At 39.3% G+C, this 23109-nt stretch overlaps 2 protein-coding genes across 5 annotated transcripts; both read left to right on the top strand.

Moving 5' to 3' along the window:
• Window positions 1–376: 376 nt before the first annotated feature.
• On the top strand, window positions 377–10194 carry nos1apb (nitric oxide synthase 1 (neuronal) adaptor protein b). 3 transcript variants are annotated; one of them, XM_058394349.1, is made up of 11 exons: window positions 377–517; window positions 634–767; window positions 924–995; window positions 2278–2370; window positions 2452–2510; window positions 3449–3557; window positions 3835–3913; window positions 5039–5136; window positions 6528–6671; window positions 7667–7835; window positions 7924–10194. In XM_058394349.1, the coding sequence occupies exons 2-11, from the start codon at window positions 696–698 to the stop codon at window positions 8235–8237; spliced, it is 1209 nt and encodes a 402-aa protein (XP_058250332.1). In that variant the 5' UTR covers window positions 377–517; window positions 634–695; the 3' UTR covers window positions 8238–10194. The 3 variants fall into 3 exon arrangements, with proteins under 3 accessions (XP_058250332.1, XP_058250331.1, XP_058250333.1); XM_058394348.1 differs by having other exon boundaries at window positions 634–773; XM_058394350.1 differs by lacking the exons at window positions 377–517; window positions 634–767 and having other exon boundaries at window positions 919–995; window positions 2278–2369; window positions 2450–2510.
• Window positions 10195–10980: 786 nt separating this feature from the next.
• Window positions 10981–22549, top strand: ddr2b (discoidin domain receptor tyrosine kinase 2b). 2 transcript variants are annotated; one of them, XM_058394344.1, is made up of 17 exons: window positions 10981–11085; window positions 13009–13103; window positions 14849–14951; window positions 15511–15739; window positions 15997–16144; window positions 16448–16550; window positions 16663–16846; window positions 17131–17371; window positions 17492–17557; window positions 17817–17953; window positions 18052–18250; window positions 18378–18592; window positions 19866–19987; window positions 20118–20318; window positions 20619–20853; window positions 21588–21737; window positions 22163–22549. In XM_058394344.1, the coding sequence occupies exons 2-17, from the start codon at window positions 13034–13036 to the stop codon at window positions 22334–22336; spliced, it is 2577 nt and encodes an 858-aa protein (XP_058250327.1). In that variant the 5' UTR covers window positions 10981–11085; window positions 13009–13033; the 3' UTR covers window positions 22337–22549. The 2 variants fall into 2 exon arrangements, with proteins under 2 accessions (XP_058250327.1, XP_058250326.1); XM_058394343.1 differs by having other exon boundaries at window positions 18375–18592; window positions 22163–22548.
• The last annotated feature ends 560 nt before the right edge of the window (window positions 22550–23109 follow it).

The following is a 23109-nucleotide window of genomic DNA, read 5'->3' as shown; positions in this document are numbered from 1 at the left end:
CAATTGGCACCATTTTTGGGGTAAACTCTAGAGACATTTGTGTGGAAAATATCACCTTTCCTGAAATCCTCCAAACAAAGCTCAATATGGATATATAAGACATCTATATAGAGTCTATACACTGGTCCGGTTATTTATTTTTCCTGAAATAGGATTTACTTGCCTTACAGAGCGAAGTAAGTGTGTTGCCAGATGACGTCACTTTTTCAAGCTGTGGGAATAAACCCTAAAATGACAGCAGCACAGGCCTGCTCTCGACTCCAAATCATAAACCACACCGCACTAGATCCACCACTAGATGTCAGCTTTTCCTAACTAATCCCATCCATCCATCCTCCCACCCCACCCCTCATCCCCACCCCCTTCGCCCTCCAAGGCTTCCTAAACATCACGAGGCTCAGAGGAGGAGGAGGAGAAGAGGCTGCAATCATAAAACAGCTGGACGGGACGCAGTGAACGGATGCACGACATCTGTCCACCCATCAGCATCAGAGGATTTCTCTCTTCTGTTCATCAGGTGTGTTGTTGTTGATTTTATTCTCATCTGTGTTGTTATTTAAGAAAGAAATAGCAGATCTGCAGGAATGGAATGATGACCAGGGATATTTTTGACTGATATAATCCACTCGTCAGCCTCTGGAGGCTTGCTGTGAAGCCTCGTATTCGACTCCATATCACCTACAAACACTAGCAAGATGCCAGAGAAGACGAAATATAACCTGGTGGACGACAGTGATGACAGCTTCCAGTGCGGCATCGCCTTCCAGGTGAAGGTGCGTGTGACTAGTGTCACTGATGAGGCTGATGTGTGATGTGCTGAGTGTGTGTGTGTGTGTGTGTGTGTATCAGCAGGTCATATATTAGATGTGACTTTAAATTATGAACCCACGTCTACCTTCCCCTCCATTCCGTCCTCTCTCTAGTTTATTGGCACTTTGGACATTGTGCGTCCCCAAAGCAGGCTGGACATCCTGGCAGCCATGAGAAGGGTCCGGGTGAGTGTTTTTTTTTGGTCTTTCCAATAAATATTATTTTAATTACTTCTATTTTTTTTTATTATAAAATTAATTTTATGAATCCATTTAATCTATTTATTTTAAATGAATTATTTATTTTTTAATTATTTTATTTTAATGGAAACCATTTCAACTGTCAATCGAACATGAATTGACATTCGATTTTTACAACATTTTCTGTAAAATTGCTTTTAATATACTTCCCAAAATATTTTCCCATTTCATTTACAATATTTATTCATTTATTCTATATTCAAAAAAAAAACCCTAGTAAATGCATTCCTTCTGTTTCGTTATTTCAGTTTTCGATTCATTTAAATTTTTCACTCTAACTTTTCTTTTTTAATATTAATTTAAGTAATATAGTAAAAAAAAAAAAAAACAGTGCAAAATTATACTTTAATAATATTCTCCATATTAAACCTAAAGCTTTCTTTATGTCTAAACATTGTCACGTTGCTTTTGTTATTGCTATGTTATATTTTATTAACAACATCAATTGTATGACAATAACAAAGGTATTTTTTTTTATGAAAATTATTATTTAGATCTATCATTTAATAATTATCTATTCATATATCCACTGATGATATATTGGTCTTTAATTTTAAACAAAAATGCATTTGCAAATTTTGTGTATTGCAGATGGATTTTACTGTCTTTTTTATTTATTTATTTATTTATTTATTTAAAAGATGGCTAACTATTAAATTTTACAATGTGAATCTGTTTTAAATATAATATTTTTATACCCTAACACACTGTAAATATTCCTGGAGTCCTCATATTATCATGTGTTTAAATAATATCTCTCCTTCACTCCCAAAAAAAAAAACAACAACAAAAAACAGAAAATGAAGCCATTCTTGGGACTGTGTTTGTGATTGAATGAAAAACATTCAGAGAACAAGAATATCTTCTTTTAGTAGCACTTGTAGCCAAGGGCATAAATTTTTATTTTGGACTTGCTCCAGTGCCGGCTTATAGATTTATGGCAGCAGCATTGCACCAGTTTTCTCTGAGAGCGAAAATCTTTCTCCATTTTTTTTTTTTTTTGTAATAGACAGCCCAGGTTTAGTGCTGAGTATCTGTTTGAAAAGGATGACACTCTGTGTAGGGAGCTGGAAATAAATAATTGATGAGCTCATGCTGATTTTCAAGGAAAAAAACAAAAACAAAAATTCCTCTCGTGGTACTTTTCATTCAGATGTAAAAGCTGTTGTCTTCAGGACAGAAGAAGTTTGTCTTTGTTTTTTTTCAGTATGAGTTTAAAGTGAAGAACATCAAGAAGATGAAAGTCAGCCTTGTCGTGGCAGTGGATGGTGTCAAAGTGGTGTTGCACAAGAAAAAAAAGGTCATTGTCCGATCTTTTTAAATGACCGATATCAGATCTCATAGTGACGGAATTTTTTTTAATGCAACATATTTCTTCCAGAAAAACGCATACAGCTGGGATGAAAGTCATGTAACATTGGCACAGGATCCCATATACAGGTAAGAAATGTACTGGCTTAATCATTTCTAAAGAACATTTATTTATGGAAAGATTTGAATTATTTCTCTATCTGGGATACTTTTGATGATCAAAGTAGTAGGAGTAATGATGATTGGTTCCTTTTGTCGCTTTAATTCCTTTGCCTTGATGATTATTGACATATGAGAGAGAAATTCGTGTGACTGGAATCCGTCGTTCACGCTCTTTGTGAGGTTCACGTCTTCCTGCATAGAAGCTTAACTTTGCTCTGCAGCTTTCCTGTATGATGACACCCGGCATCCAAAACACATTTTTCTTTGCCACATGAGTGTTGGTATGTCAGCAAAGTCATAAGAAGGGCAAAACTTCAAGCACAACCTGCGTGATGAATAGATTTGCGCAATCCAGCCACAGTTCCGAAGGCATTCTGCAAGAAACGAAGTGCAAGATAGTAAATGCACAAAGCTGAGGTCTTGAACTTATTTATTTGACACCAATCAGTACAACACTATAAGCTTGCATAATCTTACAATTGCGGTAATCACAAATACTGTAGGTATTACACTGTATTAGAGACACCACCTGCATGAGGTGCATACATTCTATAGGTAGCGCTTTCGATAGTATTTTTATTTAATCATAAATGCTGAATAGACCAATACGGTTTGGCCGCCAAACACGTGGAGACACTTCTTAAATGTGTATAAAAGGGAAGGTATTTCCTCTAAAGACCTGCTTGCGCAACATCTAATGATATGCTATCTGCAAGTAACTGGGTAACTCATACCAGAAATAACAGCTAATGCTAACATGGTGCTATGTTCAAGTTCTATTTTTAACTCAACACAAATCCTAAATTATTTCTCTTCTCTCTCATTTGAATATATTCGGCTGTCCTTAAAATGTTAACTCGCATTGGTTCATTTTATTCTATCAATTTATTTTTGTTCATTTCCAGAATATTCTATGTGTCCCATGACTCTCAAGACCTTAAAATCTTCAGTTATATAGCAAAAGACAAGAAGAGCAACGTGTTCCGCTGCAACGTATTCAAATCCAAGCGAAAGGTCAGTCGGGTAATCAGCATCGTATAGAGAGACCGGTAGATTTTAAATTATTATTTTTACACTTTCTACCGAGCAAATTAATTGATTTGGTATGGATATGGAACAGGGTTAAAACTTGCATGATTAGGATTCTTGAATCTCCTTTTAAGTGACTGCGAGAAAAGCACCCATGTTTATATTTTCTTTAGTATGGTCCAAAATGTGTATCAAAAATGGATGCAACTGTACACTGTTAATTGTTTACCTTTCCCTTTCTATTCCATTGTTCTGCTGTTAGAGTCAGGCTATGAGAATTGTGCAGACAGTCGGCCAGGCGTTTGAGGTTTGCCATAAACAGAGTCTGGATACTGTGGATGGTAAGTCTTAATATTTCAGTTCCCTTTTATGTGATTCAGCAAAGAATTTACTTCTCACAATAATTGCTGTGGAGCTAATCATACAAAAAAAGATTTAATGTCTTGTGATTGATGTTACTCAAAATCATTTTCTCTTCCCTAAAGGAAATTTGATTTGATTTTTCACCCTAAAGTACCTTTGATTAAACGTATCCTCTGACCAGCTAATTGGTTTAACAATCAGTTTTGGAATTGGATTTTATGGACTAGTCCTTAGACTAGTCTTGTTTAATCTGGCTTTGGCAAAAACACTTTAGAGTCTGAAACAGTTTGCAAGATGGAAATTTACCCATGACATCAAACTTATCAATCATGATTTCTCCTGGTTCCCAGAGGAGACGTACCTCACGTGGGCCTTTTCCTGGAGTTTTCCTGGTGGACAAGAGGGATACCTTTACTAGGTGTCAAGACTTGCGTGTATAAAATGGCAGTTGAGAGTGGTCAGGCCTCAGAATCAGGTGTGGCTTCTGCTTGAAAACCTGCAACCACTATAGCCCTTCGCCGCTACAATTGGACAGCCCTGACCTATTGACTCTATAGTTCCACTGAGGGACTCCATTGCTCATATTGAGAGTGACAGAGAAATGAGTCAGGTGTCAAGGTCATGAAACACAAGGTTGCTCATAAGGGTACCAGAGACAATGGGGCAAGTGATTTTGTATCATTGTCTTATCATATTTTATTGCCCAGTCAGCTAAAGAGAGGGGCAGAGCTGTCAAGTGAACACCACTTGGTGGTAAGGTGGCAACATTTATTACATGGTGGTTTACCAGGTAAACCCAGGAGATTCTTCTGAATAGACCAATTTTAGGCTCTCCATCAGAAAGACAGCTTAAAGGAGTTGTGGCCAGAGGGCTGTCAGTGCCTGTCATGGTGTCTGGACGCTCTGGTGGATACCACTGGGCAGGCAAGTTGTCAAGTTGTCAAAGAATGCTTGTTTTTTACCTGAGTAATGCTCATGGAGGGCTCTCCTGATTAGATTAAGAGGTGTAGAAGAGCAAGTTCTTATTTTTGAAGCCAAAACCGTTTAACTGTACTTGTCAAGTGGACTATTTCTGACACAATTTTGCCAATTTATGTTGGTAGAATGGTTAGTGAAGTGCGAGGAGGAGAGAGGAGAGGAGGAGGACACTCCAGATGCTGATACCAACCCAGAGGAGATGGCGCAAAAGACAGATGTAAAGGTACAGCCTTGAAACAACTTGGTATACGCTATCTTAGGGACGTGGTAGCTCAGTGGTTAAGATGGTTGACTACTGATCAGAAAGTTCACCACTGCTGGGCCCCTGAGCAAGCCCTTAACCGTCAATTACTCAGTTGTATAAAATGTAAGTTGCTCTGGATCAGGGTGTCTGTCAAATGCTGTAAATAGATCTATTTACTTTTTAAGATGTGAAGCTTCAGCCTGCTGAGGATAATGAAATAACATTCACTGCATAAAGAATTGCAAAAATAACTTCAGAATTTTCCAAAAATACAGACTGGACAGTTGATAGTTGTAGTGTTCTGCAGTTGTAGTCCATCTGTCTCATGTGTGCATTCTGTGAAGCTTTTCTGCTCACAATGTTTGTAAAATGTAATTATATCAGAATGCGTCTGCATGATTTTATGCATTGCACCACTGACACATGATTGGCTCCCAGTTTATAAACAGCATCAAATAAAACCTCTTGAAAAACATGAAAACACCCCCAGCATTCATGTGAGGTTTAGATATTTTCTTCTGTTCTGTAATGAATAATGCAATCTACAGCATAAATGTTGCATGTTGTTTTAGCATTTCTATCAAGTCTATAATGAATAAAATATACACAGACTGTTTATCATCAGTGCTCATGTATCTGAGCTTTCACGTTATCAAGCTGTATAAAAGAGACTTCATGATGAAGCTTTTTTTTTATTTTATATATATATATATATATAAATTTGTAATGTTTAGCAGCATGAATTATTGCATATTTCTGACACAGCATACTCTGACTTGCAATTTTCCAAGAATTCTTACAAGCTGACTGGTGCATAAAATTAGGAATTGTTAAAGAAATAAAGTAAGGGACTGGGGTAAAAATTGGCCCCTTATTTATGAGGAACTCTTAATGTATCAGCATACCAAGACATTTTGGACAATTTCATGCTTTGTGGGAACAGTTTGGGAATGTCTCCTTCCTGTTCCAACATGACTGCACACCAGTGCACAAAGCAAGGGCCATAAACACATGGATGAGCGAGTTTGGTGTAGAGGAATTTGAGTAATGCCCTCAACCCAAAAGGACACATGGACCTTCTCGTCCAAAATTAGTGCCTGACCTCACAAATAGAAGAATGGTCAAACATTCCCATAAACACACCTTTAAACCTTGTGGAAAGCCTTCCCAGAAGAATAGCTGGAAAGTAATGTAAATGTAAAGGCAGATGTCCCAACACTTTTGGCAATACAGTGTATATCCTAAGAAAAAAATGTGTTCAAAACTTTTAACTACATAGCTTCCTGTGTTCCCAGAACATTGGAAACAAGTCTTGGCATCAGTCCATTTTCTGTGACTAATAAATTAATTAAACTTTTCCTTGTCCCCAGGTCTCTGAAGATGTTGTGGTGGAAATAGAGCCATCAGGAGTGCTGTCACCGGTCCCAGAGCGCCTGTCACTGAGCCACCGGGTCCAGCTCCTGAAAAAACAACTCAAACAGCAGGAACAGAAGAGCCAGGCTGCCTCAGCACAGGCAAACAAATACACACTGCGGACCTTCAACTGACATTATTATTACTGTAGCAATTAATGCTATGGCAACACTGACACCTAACCACAAGGTTACCTTCAGTAACAACAAGGCGATCTCTGGGTTTTTAAAGAAAAGTTAGAGTTTTCCAAAAATTTACTCAAACTACCAAGGTATCGCAGGGGCAGTTCTGGGATCAGGAAGCTGGCAGTGGGGTGGTTCTCCCCCTTCCATTTGATAAAGCTTGATAACTAGGTAATGGCTAATGAGCACGCTGTTATTGTTTAGAGTTTCACATTTAATTTCCATTTTCTCCCCACCCAATAGCCAGGTTTCATGTCATACCCAAGCTACCAAAGGTGGGAGGGTGAATTGCATATTTTCAAACTGCTGCATCACAGGACTGTGTAACATGCTTGGAAAACAGTGCTCACTGTCCTCTTCAACTCACATGCTTCCAGAGATGCACACGACTGTCTAGTGTCTCTGTGATTGACAAGGGAGAAAGAGTACCCCATCCCTCCCACCTAGACGGCACAACCAAATTTGGCAACTGTGGCACCTAAACTGCTTTGCATACCAGATATAATGTAACTACGAACCTGATAGGTTTGCATCCATGGATCTGACCGATGTCCGCATTTCCTGATCTTACATGTGGAGGCTCCGACATTGAAAGTCCATACAAGTAGAACCATTGATTGTAGGTGTTCTCACCGTGCAGTTTTTTTGCAAAAAGCCTCAGATTTGTTATGCTTCCTAACATAGTTCTCAAAATCAATAAAGTATAGTATTTGGACTACAGTATTTCCTCTATGAATGCTGCCAATATTGTCTGTTAAAGCTTGCAAACCTTCTCTCCCAACTAGTTGTTGGAAAAGACCCTAATGGTCCAGAACAAAAGGACATAGAAATGAAGGTTATACATTTAACTGGGGTACGATGCCTGCATGTTTATGGTTGATCGTTGTAGTTTTTTGCTGTTTTTTCATTGTCAGGCTGCCCTGCTCCAGCAGCAGCTGTGTTTGGAGGCTCGGGCAAGGACAGAGGCTCAGGTTCGAGCTCAACAGCTTTTGCAGCAGAATGGCGAGCTCCTACAGCATCTCTCCATGCTTATCAAACACATCCAGGAGCTGGAGCTCCGCACTCACTCGTCCTCCTCCATCAGTGAGTTTTCACCGCTCGTATTGCTAGCTATTAGTAGCAAGTTCTGATCTTTTCGACTTTATTGAATGTAATTTTCTGCATCCTGCAGTGGGGTCTCAGGACAGCCTGTTGGAGATCGCTCTGAGAGACAACGTCCCTCGTTTCTCACCCTTGAAGAAGCCTAACGTGGTGCGCCTGGATCCGTTCAGCTTCTTTCCAGAGACATCGGACAGCGAGAAGAAGCCAGAGCATTTTGACCGGGATTCTGGCCAGGGTCCAGACGAAGAGCAAAGTGAGAGTTCTCCTACCGAGGCTCGTTTCTTCTGCACTTTGGAGCTCCCTGGGTTCAGGGAATCGGGTATCGCATCCGGATATGAGTCCAATACGGACGAGAGCGATGATAGGGAGAGCTGGGGCCAATGAGCGCTTGAGGATTGATGCTCTTTAAGCTCTGTTGGCGATGCAATTCATCTCCAGATGTTTGAGAGTTATGAGAATACGGATTCAATTCTGTTGAAATTGAGATTTGGAGTCCAGTGACAACGAAGAATAATTAAGAGATCTGAACTCTATAAAGTGTGTTGGAGGGAAGAACCTTTATTTTTGAATGAGAGTGATGAAATTATGAGTCACACAGTAACAGTATACGTTCCTGACGTTTATTTTACAGTATTTTCCTTATGAAAATAAGTGGACTCCCTTTAATTGGTGTAGGAAATGGAAAGCAAACTTTCAGAACTCTGTTCTGTTTATTTATTTCCACATGCACTAGCAAAATTGCCCCTGTATGCGTAAAGGTACACTTGTCCGCTTGAATTCAACTTTATATATTTGTGCATAGGAAATTTCTGCAGACTTACAGAACAAAAATGCATTCAGATGTTTTTTTGTTTTTTTTGGTGTTTGCAGGTCTGTGTCATATTAGCAATTTAGCAAGGATGAGCAAACATGTATATGCTATGCTGTGCCCTTTATATCAATGATCAAGACGATGAGACATGGTCAGAAAAGGATAGGGATGTGGGCTAGAAGAAATTGCAAACATTTTTAACAAGAGCCGCTTGCTGTGCTTGTCCGGCGTCATCACTGTGTGACAGAAAACAAAACAAGAAGACAACAGATAATAGTCCTGTGATCGTTTTAAAGCTTTTGGTCTGACTCTGCTGTTACTGTGATGCTAATATGCTGAGCTTCCATGATGTCTACAGTGGACCTGTACCTGCACTACTACTTGCACTGTGCTGCTTGACTGTAGACATACCCTTGCACATGTGGAATTTCTGCATCTGTATAATATGGCCAAAAATGGCACAGCATTATTGTCACCTCCACTGGAGAAATCCTGGACCCTGGCTGGTTTATGACACTGTAAAAAGTACCAGATCACTCTCTTTTTTGTTTAACGTCATAATGTATAAAATTTCATAGCAGTGTCTCGTCTACCTGTACACAGTTTTGGTTGTAACGGATTTTAACACCATTAAGGGGAATGCGTAAGCACCAACATGTGCAAACTGTACGTCTAAATCATCACACACTAACCTCCAAATGGCTTCCAAATTAAAGGTGCCACCTGTAATATTTAAACGCATTTCTAAAACTGCTAACTTCATAGAATTTTATACACACCAACAAAAACTGTGATTTGCAGTATTGCTATGTAAAGAACCTGGCTAGTGTCTTTGTTTCAGGTTTGTGTTTACATTTTTTCCCAGCCTGGAAACAAGCTCCACCCACAGAGCTAGCTAATCCGTATAGCTTTGCAACTCTTCCCTCGAAGGCAACTTGAACATGTGGAGTTTAACCAGAAAAATGTGTCAGTTAGGGAAGTAGATTTCTGCTTGTCTGTGTTTTTATTGCAGATGTAATTCATCTTGCTGCCAGCAGGAGGGCTGTAAAAACAACAACAACAACAACAACAACAACAAAAAAAAATATTACAAACGGCTCCTTTAAAAACGCACCAGCTGAAGTGTTTCGGTATATCTGTAAACTTGTGGCAAATCCGGTGTTGCATGCGTGCATATTCCGTCTACTTCTCCGTCATGAGGTCTTCATGAATAGTGTGTCCGAAGTTATTAGTCCTCATGCTGTCATGTTTAGCTAGGGCTCTCTTTGAGGTTGTGTTTATTTGTGTTAAAGAGAGAATGAGAACTTTCCTCCTTTCAGTCGTGTCACTTAACCCTGCATTTGTCCGATTTGCTAAACAGTACAGTGGCTAGAGAAATGTTAAATCACGACAGGTCTAATTGCAGAGATGTTTAAAATGTTTCATTTAGCATGCAAATGTTTTCCAATAATTTGTTTTTTAACACTATTAACAAATCAAACAGTTTTTTTTTCCAGTTTGCATTTAATAAAGCTTCTCTCAAGCACCTGAGGTGAGTCTCTGGCTTAATTATTCAGGTGAATTTTGCCTGCGTTAAGCAAACAAAGTTTTTTTAAACGCTATTGGATGGGCTATACTGCTTCAGGAGATCAGCAAAATACTGTATAATAAAAGTATAACACTGAATGGTTTAACTCTGTTTAGGACTAATAGTTAGTGTAGCCTGTATAAGATTGAAAGGAAATAGTCTGACTAATGTACTTTGACTAATAAAGATAAATAAAGCCACGCTTCTTTTCAGGAAAACCGCCCAGTAATGTGCCTGTAGTTAGGAGTTAACACTAAAATTGGGCTTATCTGTATTCAGACCTCAAAATACAAGGATGCCTTAGTTAGTTAGTTGATTTACAGATAAACATAACCACAATATGTCACGCTAATATGTTTTGGACAACTATTTACGATATTACTTAATGACTCTTAAGCTGAGCCTCTGCACCAAATTTTTATTAATACATTTAAGAAGGGCTGTAAACATATTAGCGCTAATCCTTTAAGCAGTAGATACAATTAGAGAGCATAGAGAATTTGCAAAAACACTGGCATTATTTTTCTAAATCCCAGAAATCAAAGAAGGACAATCTTACAATCGTCTACACATAACCTTCATTTTGTGGCTTTCACACTTTCTGCCTAGTGCATAAGTGGTTTAGTGAATGTTACTGAGTCTCATAATTGAAGCCTTATGTGAGGATCTTTTATATTCGGCTCTACATTTTCTCTCTCTCTCTCTCTCTCTCTCTCTCTCTCTCTCCCTCTCTTTCTCTCTGTATGTGTGTTGATTTGTTCAGAACAGGGCAGCACTGAGTCTTGATGGACTAACATCCAGTTCTGAAATTCCTTTTAGGAGTCGCTGTTTATGGAGCTCATGGCACACAAGTGGTACGTTCTATGACAGAATTTTTAACATTCTGAATCGCTTTCACGCTCATTTTGTTCGACGTTGATATAAATGTGTATGGAGAGATATACAGATTGATAGTACTTGGTAAAATGTAGGTTAAAAAAAAAAGGATGTAATTTGTAAAGCGCATATAGTAGCAAGAGATACAGTAGGTGGAATGTATGTGTATATTTCTTGGGATCGAATCTAGATGCTCCATTTGAAATGGTGTTATAAGAAATTGCTATTTGTTTCAAAGTGATTTTTTTTTTCTGTGAGGAAACAGGGGTGGCAATGAAATAACTGACGTTCATCATTTTTATTAAGATGAAATGCGAAATGAACAAAAATGAACGTACTGTACTTTTAAAAAAAATCGTCTCGAATATTCTGGGAATATTTGGACATTCTCTTGTAATAAACGTTAAAAACAAGATTTTCTTAATTCAGCAAAATCGAACATAGGTTTCTTGCAAGATTCTGTCAGGTTAGCTTATTTTATCATCAGCTGTAAAGATTACAGTAAACAATAACAAACAGAAACCCTGTCAGGTTAGCTACCTGGCTAACAACAACAGCGCATCCTTTCAGGTTCGCTAATGCTCGCTGTCTAGATAAAGTTATCAGTGAGGATTGATATGTGGAAAAACTACGAATGTGACCTAACAAAATTCCTGTCAGATTTGCTCGTGTTGGTGAGCTAGCAAAAATCTTATGTAAACCTTTTTAAAGATTAAATATGACTTAAAAATCCTCTTAGAAACCCTGGGAAGATACTTCTCTAACATTAGCAGGGCATCCTGTTACGTTAGCTAATTTGAGCTATATGACTGTTATCAAAAATGATTATTTATAAACTATGAACATCACATGGATTGTTTATGTTGAGGGTTAGAAATATATTAATATTTATAAAGATGACTCCTCACAAAAATCCTGTCAGGGTGGCTAGCTCGCTACTTAAAGGTAAATATTGTTATGTAGGTTAACTTATGGTTTTAGTGAAGAATATTAAAATCTAAGAATATGACAAAAATCCTGTAAGATTAGCTCATGTTAATGGTCTGATTTGTGCTAGCAGAAATGAGTATTAAAATTTATGACTTTTGTATCCTCCACAAAATCCCGTCAGGATGACTAGCTGTCTAATCTTAGCAGGACATCCTACTAGGTTAGCTTATGCTAGCTACGTAACTAGGGAGTTTTAAGATTTATATTCCTGTAAGGTTAGCAGTCCAGCTAAAAAGATCCTTAATTGTCTGAGGCATGTTAGGAGAAAAACTGACCTAATAAATTCCTGTCAGAAATCCTGTCAGGTTAGCAATCTGGCTAATGTAAAATTCTGTTACATTAGCTTATAATAGCTAACTAATGATATCAGTGAGAACTCCTGTCAGATTTGCTAATGATAATTGTCTCAGTAGTGTTAGGAGAACAGATTTGTAAACGCGACCTAAAATGTTCTCTCATAAATCCTGTCAGGTTAGCAAGCCGGCTAACATCCAGTTAATGTTAGCTATTGTGAGCTACCTACATTTTTTCAATAAGGAATATTAAAATCTTTGAATGTGATAGAAATCCTGTCAGATTATTTTATGTTGATGGTCTAAGTAATGCTGAGCAAAAAAAAAGAATATAAACATGACCTAAAAATCCTGTCGGGAATCCTGTCAGGTTAGCTCATGTTAGCTAGCTGGCTAATAGACAAACAAACAGACAGATTTCATAGTCTTTACACTATAAATGTAATGATATAGAAGATTAAATGTTAGTCTGAAATAAATACTAGTCTATGGAAGCCTGATTTCTCTCTCTCTCTTTCTCTCTCTCTCTCTCTCTCTCTCTCTCTCTCACACACACACACACACACACAGTGCTTAACTAGTAAAATTTATTTCTGTAGTATTCTGTTTTCGTTCCAGGTGAACCGAATGTCCTTATAGTAAAATGTCCATCATGCGAAGCTTCTTCGCTCTGCTCCTCTTCATCGGTGCAGTGAGGTCACAAGTCAATCCAGGTAACATGACATTATTTTGAAATAATATCATAAGTTTTTCCTTGTGAGCAAATTGCATCCCATCATTTTCAGATCATAAGCTAACGTATTGAGGTTTTATGCCTAAACAGTTTATAAATTTCCAACAGCGTCTCTATTCATATGAAGGAAGTGACACAGAATGTATCTGTTTAGTCTGCTAAGGCAAACAAAATACTTCGTTTACTGGATTTTTCCATCTTGCTCACTAGTACAGTACGGCTTCGTGACCATAAAGAAGACGAGGCACTGCGTCACCATGCACCCGGTATCAAGGCACACATATATGCATATATAAGTCATTTATTTTCAGGCTCAACATTTAGCAATAACCAGAGTTTTTATTTACGTTGAACCTCTCAAACAGGTCACTGGCAAAACGCTTTGGCGTCTTTTTTAAGCACCGGGTTGGAACAGGGAGGTCATTCACATGGAACTGGCGCATGAAGGAGGCCATGTTGGGGGGTCTAGTGACTGTTTAGCCTGCCAAGGTTAACAAGATGAGTGGAGTCACCGAGTTTAATCGTTTATTTGCTTATTTTGGACTTTTCCAGCAATCTTTCATAGCCCAGTATGAAGAAAGTCTAGTTCCATACTACAGCAACATGGTCAGTTATATCCTTTAGAAACATATGTAAACAATTTCATATATACCTTCAACGATCAATTTATTAGGAACCCCTGTGCATTTGTTTATTCATGCAAATGTTTAATAATGGTATCACGAGGCAGCAGGTTAGTGCATAAATGAATGTATTCATTGATGGAACTGAATGAATGAATGAATGAGTGTTAAGACATTTCGGGTGAATTTTGACCATGTCATAGTTGCTAGCACTAAACAGAAACTGCTAATCTCCCTGGATAACTGTCTCTAGACTTCATACAAGAGAATGAACATGAATACAGTGTTAATGAGATCCAGTGAGAACAGATTTGTTCAAGGATACAGTAACTCAGGTAATCACTCTTTACAACAGTAAACAGAAAAGCATTTCAAGACACACAGATCTTGAAGCGGACAGGCCACAGCAGTAGAAAACTACGTCAAGTTCCAGTCTTGCTAGAAAAGAAGATGAATCTGAGGCTACAATGGACACAGGAACATCCAAACTGGACAGCTAAAAATGTGTGTATTTTAGGTCCAATAAAACTTAAATACAACATGCATGTAAATGGGTGCACAAATAACACATGAAGGAGATACAATGTCAACTATACCCAGAAAAGCTAAATAGATTTATAGAAATTTTAAGTATTAAACATTAAAACACCATTAGTTTCACTCCCAGTTGACATCTCGTGTAGACGCTTAGCTGGTTCTGCATTTTTTTTCTGGCCAATAGTATAAAGACTCTCTGTGTCCATGGCAAGGCCTCCTGGAAGGTATTTGGTATTTGGGTGTTTACCTTTGGGGTGTGGGCTGTGTGAGCGGCGTGCCTGTTTCACCCAAAAAACTCCTAGAAAGTCAGTAGCTGAAACAAACCCACCCGTTATATTCCACCTAATTATACACAACAGCTCATTTTCAGCTTATACACAAAGGAGAAAGAAAAAATTTAGTAGCTGATGGAATTTATTAGCATGAGATGAGGTGCTGAGTGAGCTGCGCTGAAATAAATGTTTGAATTGTTATTAGAGTTGTAGGATTCATTACTATTTACTACGAGGTACTAATATATCTGTACTTCTGTGTGTATATGTGTGTGTGTGTGTGTGTGTGTTAGCTACATGCAGGTATCCACTAGGGATGACTGGAGGCAAGATTCAAGATGAGGACATCTCAGCTTCCAGCCAGTGGTCAGAGTCTACTGCAGCTAAATATGGCAGGTAAATACGACTAGATTAAGATCAACACACACACACACACACAAATATAGATTTATAAACCTTTTTAAGAAGAAGGGCAGGAGGGCAAGAAGAAAAAGAAAAGAGGGCAAGAACCCTTTATTATCGCCACACATACATTACAGCACAGTGGAATTCTTTTCATCGCATATCCGGCACAGGGGTAGCTATGATACAGCACCCTTTGAACAGAGTTGCCCAAGTTGCCCAACAGTGCAGTTTGGTGGTGCTGGGGCTTGAACCCATATCAACAACCCAGAGCCTTAACCGCTTGAACAACCACTGCCCCAATAAATGTATACATGTTTATAGCTACATTAAGTATCCCAGAAACAAGGTATTTCCTTATATCACTAGCTAGCTGTGTCCCAAATGACATACTACACACTATGCACTTACACTATGTACTCTACTGTCTAGTGTATGATTTATAATTTTGGAAGCATAGTATCATCTCAAAATACATTTTTACCCACAGTTTTTATCTACAGTCAGACAGAAGACAGTCATTTCCTCCATGCTTTGTTATCTCTAATCACAGACTGGATTTCGATGATGGAGATGGTGCATGGTGCCCAGCGGCAAATGGTCCTAGGACGCCATTGGAGTTCCTGCAGATCGATCTTCGCATTCTGCACTTTGTCACCCTGGTGGGCACGCAGGGGCGCCATGCGGACGGCGCAGGCAACGAGTTTGCGCAGCGTTATAGGATTAAATATAGCCGTGATGGCTCCCGATGGGTCTCCTGGCATGACCGAAAGGGCAGTCAGGTAAGCTCATGGCACATGAATACCAAGACCAAGGAATGGAATCCAGACTTACCTCACTGATCCAGGCTACCGTGAGCCAAGATAAACCTGAGCAGTTTAGGGGCTAACGGGTCGGTGGAATTCACAACCTTGTAATCATTACCCCAGAATCCTACACCACCAATCTATCACTATTCAATATTGTGTTCACCAGTTAGAACCTGACGAGTGAACAAAACTTTGACTAGCACGTTGTTGTTCTTGATCTTTCTTCCCAGATCATCGAAGGCAACAAGAACGCCTATGACGTAGTGCTGAAGGACCTGGAGCCTCCTATCATCGCCCGCTTTGTGCGATTCATGCCCGTCACCGATCCTACTGCATCTGTGTGTATGAGGGTGGAGCTGTATGGATGCGAGTGGCTAGGTCAGATTTCATTATAATTTCCAGTTCCGCTTGTGTTCCTAAAGGAAACCTCCACCCTGAAAGATGTTTCGATTTTTGAACGTTTGGAATCAGATACTGCTGCATCAATCTCATGAAGTAGAGCTTGACCAAATAATGAGATTGATGAGATTAATGAAATAATGAGAATGAGAACTAGGCAAATGGATGTTTTTAATTACATATCATCCAGGGTAAACTCCTAGATTTGGTGGACAGATTACATTTGAGTTGAATTGAAAGAAAATTATTGTCTGCCAAAATAAATTCCCTTTTTTCCTCCAGATGGCCTCGTGTCCTACAGCAGCCCTGCTGGAGAGGAGATGACCTTTGGTGGACAGCAAGTCTACCTTAATGACAGTGTGTATGATGGAGCCATGGGTTACAGGTAAACGTCCCTGGACGTATGGTCTTTTACCTTCTGCCCATATCACTCGTTGTATATTTTCACTATATCTTGAACAATACAAACAAAACATCTGCTTGGTATTATTTCTCAGCATGACGGAGGGTCTTGGGCAGCTGACCGATGGAAGTTGGGGACTGGACGATTTCACTCAAAGTCATGTTTATGGTGTTTGGCCCGGATATGACTATGTGGGCTGGAGCAACGCTAGTTTTTCCAGCGGCTCTGTGGAAGTGACGTTTGAGTTTGACCGTATCCGAAACTTTACATCAATGAAGGTCAGTGAGCAACGTTCCCTCAGTCCCTAAATGTATTCATCCAAAATTTTCAAAATTCGAACGTTAGTTATGATCTGGAATTATTTCTTATTCTTATTCAAAAATTCATGTCAGCCTAGGTTAGCATAGAGTTATCCCTCAGATCCTGTATGTCTTATTCCAAATATTCTAATCATTAAAGGTTTGTAAGTTGTATGCCATAAAAATGTATAAAACTGATGGACTATCTGGAACTTCACTCCTGTTCTGGCCATTAAGGGACCAATCCTTGCTCATTCTCTCAGGTTCACTGCAACAACATGTACACTTCGGGGGTGAGAATATTCCAGAAAGTCGACTGTTACTTCCACTCGGAGTCAGACTGGGAAAAAAGGCCTGTTTCATTCAAGCCCAAAGCAGACAGTAAAAGTCCCAGTGCTCGATTCGTCACAGTGGCTCTGGGGAATCGCATGGCCAATGCCATTAGATGTCAATTTGCCTTCAGTGACACTTGGCTGATGTTCAGTGAAATTACTTTCCAGTCAGGTAACACATGAACATGGACTTATTTTACTTTGTAACGTCAAATTTGCCAGTTGAATGCTTAAAAAAGCAAAAGAATCCAGTAAATTCTCTGAGAGATTAAAGACTCTTCACTTTTCCCAGATACAGCAGTATATAATACCTCTCTTGTTCATACAAAACGTGGCCATCCTACAAGCACGCAGCCAGGTAATGGATTTACCTTTAGTTTCAGCATTTCGCTTTCTTGCAATGTTAGCAGGATTGTTTAGAGCAAAAAGTATATTTTTGACATAACATATAAGTAATCAACCAAGACATGTTTCTTTGGTTTTCCACTACATCAACTAGTATAAAATAACTAACAAGGAAGTGAAGCTTATAACTGATTAGCTAGCACTTAGCTAGCACTGTTTTTAGCTAATCATAACTGTTACTTGCTTAGTTATTTATCTATTATTTACACTAGGACTCGATCCCACGCATAAGATTGATGACAGCAACACACGCATACTCATAGGCTGCTTAGTGGCCATCATCGTCATCCTGCTGGCCATAATCATCATTATTCTCTGGAGACAGGTCTGGCAAAAGATGTTAGAGAAAGTGAGTCATTCTTGTCATTATTCTCATTATATACAGATTGAGCCTTTTGTGTCGTATTTCATTAAACAAGACCATAAATAATCACGTAATGGTTCCAGGCCTCGCGCCGGATATTGGACGATGAATTAAGTTCTCGTCTCTCGGGCCACAGAGAAGCGTTTTCTCATCGTCAGTCATCCCTCTCAAGTGATTCCGAATCTACCAGCACATACGAGAGAGTGTTCCCACTGGGATCCGATTATCAGGAGCCATCCCGGTTACGGAAGTCACCAGAATTTCAGGCAATGGAAAATCTTGGTGAGAGGCAACAGTCCTAATTCTACCTAATCTCTATACTTTATATGATACCCTATAAGGAGAACTTAATACATGGTTCATTTAATGTGCATATGTGTTCCAAGCACGTGATCTTGTTTTACAGCAGTCATGTCTGAATCTTCTGACCAGCACACATCCACCACCAAAGATGATGTCCCTCCCTACGCAGAAGCAGATGTAGCGAGGCAGAAAGCATCAAGCAGTCATTGTTATTCCATTGCAGCAATCAGCATGCCTCTTGGACGTGATGGAGCATTAGAGGAATTTCCCAGAGAGAAGCTGACATTTAAAGACAAGCTTGGAAAAGGCCAGTTTGGAGAGGTCAGTGCAGAGGTGGAGCTACACGATAGACTAGCTCTTCCGAAATATCTGGGTTTTACCCCGGTAACAGAACCATGGTTTGCCCCGATAACAGGTTTTTCCTTTTAAATCAAAATCATGCCTTTCAGAACTTCCACAGAGCCACAGGTATTTACAAGATGCATGCAAGCAACCTAGTAGCCTTTGATAGCCAGTGATATAGGATAGACCTCCTTGCACACTCAGTCTCACCGTGACTTCAGAAAGAACTCCTATAGTTACCATGGATACTTCCCTTATAAGCTGAAGGACAATGTGGTGCCACAGGGGCACAGAAGATACGTAAGCCATTGTCTGTTATATGCTTTCCCTCCTCTACTACTGATTCTTCCCATGTTGCCAGAAATCAGAAACTAAGCCACAAAGTCCTGCTTATGTCCCTGAGATGGCATTGGTTTTTATCACCTCTTTTGCTAAAAGTCGGTGGCTTTCATGTTGAGTAGATTGGTTGAGTAGATTGAGTAGGTTATGACATGCACACGTGCCTGTGCTTCTGATCCCTTAGAATGAGTCACCAATTTACAACTTTAAAAGCACTTCTAAATCCTGGTAGAACAAAAGCTTTGGAATCTGGTAGATAAAAGCTATTCCACAACATACCATAGCAATGAGGAGGCATCACTCTTGGGACTCATGGCCTTTCTGAAAAGGATAAAGCATAAGAGGCATAGTATCTACCCACTGTACAATTATACAGACAAAATGAGTGGGAGAACTGCATGATCTAGTAGTAAGTCCACTTTGCTCTGGCAGCCAGAAGTCTCTTGGCTTAATCTGGGTTTTCTGCTGATGATCATATCATTAGTTTCATGAACCCATTTTAGTGACCTTGTAGTGTGTTATATAAAGGGATCTGTAGAGTATTCCTTGTTGTGCCTGGTGCACTCCTTACAATGTTATTTAGACTAGATGGTGACTATTTGATTCCTACAGGAAAGGCACTGGCTAGAAGATGCTAGACCACTAGGTGGTAAATGGCTTACAGGTGTTCCACATCATGATATACTGTACCACTCATCATGGGTATTACTAAGATGTGTGCTAGAGCGTTTGAGACTGGTAAACTAAAGGACTACTAAAAAAACAAGATAGGGATTACAGATATGAGGTATTAGGGGAAACAGATATCAATAATGATCAGGGGGTCAGGTGAACAAGAATGGTGGAATAAGGATGATGACAAAATGCTCTCCCTGACCTAAACATGCATTCCACTTAGTGATGGTGTCTGCAGGTTCACCTCTGTGAGGCAAAAGGAATGAAGGATTTCATGAAGGAAGATGGCAATGATATCGGGGATGAACCTATTCTGGTGGCTGTAAAGATCCTCAGAGAGGATGCAACTAAAAACGCAAGGTAATACAATCATGGTTCAAAACATCTAAGGCAACTACCAGGACCTTATTTATTTACAGAGCATAGTCCATGTTGCCATGAATAATGTGATCACTTGTATCCATATATGGAATTTCGAAATTTTCTCCAGGAACGACTTTTTAAAGGAGATCAGGATCTTGTCGAGGTTGCGAGACCCCAACATTATTCGTCTGCTGGCCGTGTGTGTAGAGAGTGACCCCCTGTGTATGATCACGGAGTACATGGAGAACGGAGACCTTAACCAGTTTCTCTTTCGGCACGAGCTTGAAGATGAAGTTGGACAAGACCAACAGTGTACAGCCACCATCAGGTTGTTTAGATGTCTGCAGTTCAAATGCTTATAGTGTTCCCAATTCTTCTTGAATACTGGGATTATCACGGGATGATTAAAACAGGGAAATGTATCCATTTTATTTACTGAAAGCAAAGCAGGTTTAACCCGTTCCTGGCTAAGTTCCATCTTAACAAGACCCAACAAATGCAACCATTATTAACTTGTCTCATATATGTGTTAAAAGCTTGCTCTGTAGATTCTCTCCACACTACCAAAAAATGATTGTTGTCCTTTACTCTGGTTTTGAGACCCATTAAAATCTTGTTCTCTTTGCAGTTACAATGTCCTGATCCACATGGCTGCTCAGATCACTTCGGGTATGAAGTATCTGTCTTCTCTTAACTTTGTGCACCGTGACTTGGCCACACGTAACTGCTTGGTGGGGACAAATTACACCATCAAGATTGCAGATTTTGGCATGAGCAGGAACCTGTACCGTGGAGATTACTACCTCATCCAAGGCCGAGCCGTTCTCCCCATCCGCTGGATGTCCTGGGAGAGCGTTCTCCTGGTAGGACCTGTTGTACTAATTGATGGGAATAGAACAGAAAGCGGTGTAGACAGTAAATCAAGCCAACTTGAAATCTATACCAACAGTCTGTCATGTGTCAGCAACACAATGTGGAAAATCATTCAGAGGCCAAGAGCTTGAGATAACTGCGGATGCAGGAGCAATTTCACCAAAACTGGACAGTTTTCCAATCTGTCTGCTTTTGTTGCACACTGTAGCCTCAGATTCCTGTGTTTGGACGACAGAAGTGTGGGTTTCTGCAGTTGAAAAACCATCCACTGTTGTCAAGATTTGTGCTTTCTGAGATACCTTTCTATTCAGCACAGCAGTAAAGAGTGGTTATTCGGGTTCCTGTAGATGTTCTATGACCTCAAACCAGTCTGGTCATTCTACTCATTCTATCATCAACAAGGTGTTTCCACCTACAGAACCATCGCTCACTGGATCTTTTGTTTTCTGCACCTGTTTAAGTTAAACAACATGCTCTGTAGTTTCTAAAATACTCAAACCAGCCTGAGCCATGTGATCATCCCTGAAGTCACTGAAATAAGATTCTTGTGGACGTTAACCAAAGCTCTTGACTTGTATCCGAGTGATTTGGTGCATTGTGCTGCCCACATAAAATTGTCTAAACTCTAATAAAATAAATGGTGAGCAAATGTTGGAGATACTGGAGGATGTGACTGTTATATAAATTCTATAAATCTGGCTGAACATTTGGTGTTTTGTTCCAGGGTAAATTCACCATGGCCAGTGATGTGTGGGCCTTCGGTGTAACACTCTGGGAAATGGGCACTCTGTGCAAAGAGCAGCCGTACTCACAACTCTCAGATGATCAAGTGATCGAGAACATGGGCGAGTTCTTTCGAGACCAGAACAAGCAGGTGAGCCTCAAAAATAATAATCACTGGAGTTATAGTTACCACCCTGAAGCTGATTACATTCCTAGTACACATTTTATCCATTTGCAGTTGCTTTTTTCCCTCTACATTTGGAATAATGGAAAAATAATGGTCAATCTTCCATTTGTACGTCTGTAATGAGTTCTTATTTAATGAGTTCTTATCTTTGTTTATCTGTAATATGTGGATAATATGTGAACTCATGGCACCTCAATGCCATGCAATAACTTTTCCATCTGTGAGTGGCAGTACTGAGCCATGATTATATCAGTACTGTCATGGCTAGTTAGTTAAAGATGTTTAATGCTAAAGCTATTTGGCGCTTAAAGCAAGGACAGGATAGACAGCCCTTACATAGGTGCGACCTTTTCATTTACTCCTGTGTTTAATGACTATGACTTCATCAGGTGTACTTGCCGAAGCCTTTGTGTTGCCCCGATGCCATCTACAGCCTCATGCACAGCTGCTGGAGGAGGAACGCCAAAGAGAGGCCGACCTTTGAGCAGATCCACGCCGCTCTACTCGAATGCCAGGCCAAAAATGTGACGAGTGATGAATCTGATACGATAACACAGTTCTGAACTTTTCCCTCCAGCTGTGAGAGAGAGTTGCAAGAAATGTTGTATGTATAAATAATGTAAAAAGCTGTTTCATGAGTTGCATGAATTTTGTATGAATATAAGAATGTTTGTTATTTTTGTTTCCTTCATTAATCTCAATTATATAGCAAATTGTTTACACATATTATAAATCTGACATTATTCTGCACACTTCCTTTGAACCTTGTTTGATAAATAAACCATTTTCACGCTGTTCTGTCGTGTCTAGCGCCTTATGTTGACTGCTTGAATCTGATTGGCCAAACGGTGTTGATAAATATTGTATAACAGCAGCTCTGACAGAAGTGTAGCCGCAAATGTCGGTGAAGTATTTATGGAAGGAGTCTCCAGGGTAAGATGTAAAGATTTCCATCAAGAAAAGGTTTTCTGATGTGGGAATGATGTTTTTTAATAGGTGTTATGACATAAGCGATAACTATAAACGGAATAGAGGTGGAGCAATCAATATATTTTTTTAAAATTAATAAATAAATTGCTCTGTAATTAGAAGAATAAAACAATTTCTGATGTGTTAGAGCTTTTGGCTAAAAGGCTGCCAAAAGAAAAATATAACCAACAAACAAGAACAAACAGACAGATACCAACCAAACAAACATCCATCCAAACAGTCAACCAAATAAATAAGTTACAAACCAAACAGCAAAACAAACAAATTAACTAGATGAATACAGACAAATAAGAAACAAAGTAAGTTACTAGTCAAAATACAACAAATACATAAATAACAAGCCAAA

Source organism: Hemibagrus wyckioides, linkage group LG07, assembly GCF_019097595.1.
Source record: "Hemibagrus wyckioides isolate EC202008001 linkage group LG07, SWU_Hwy_1.0, whole genome shotgun sequence".
NCBI classification, from domain to species: domain Eukaryota; kingdom Metazoa; phylum Chordata; class Actinopteri; order Siluriformes; family Bagridae; genus Hemibagrus; species Hemibagrus wyckioides.
This window is presented reverse-complemented; position numbering and strand designations above follow the sequence as displayed.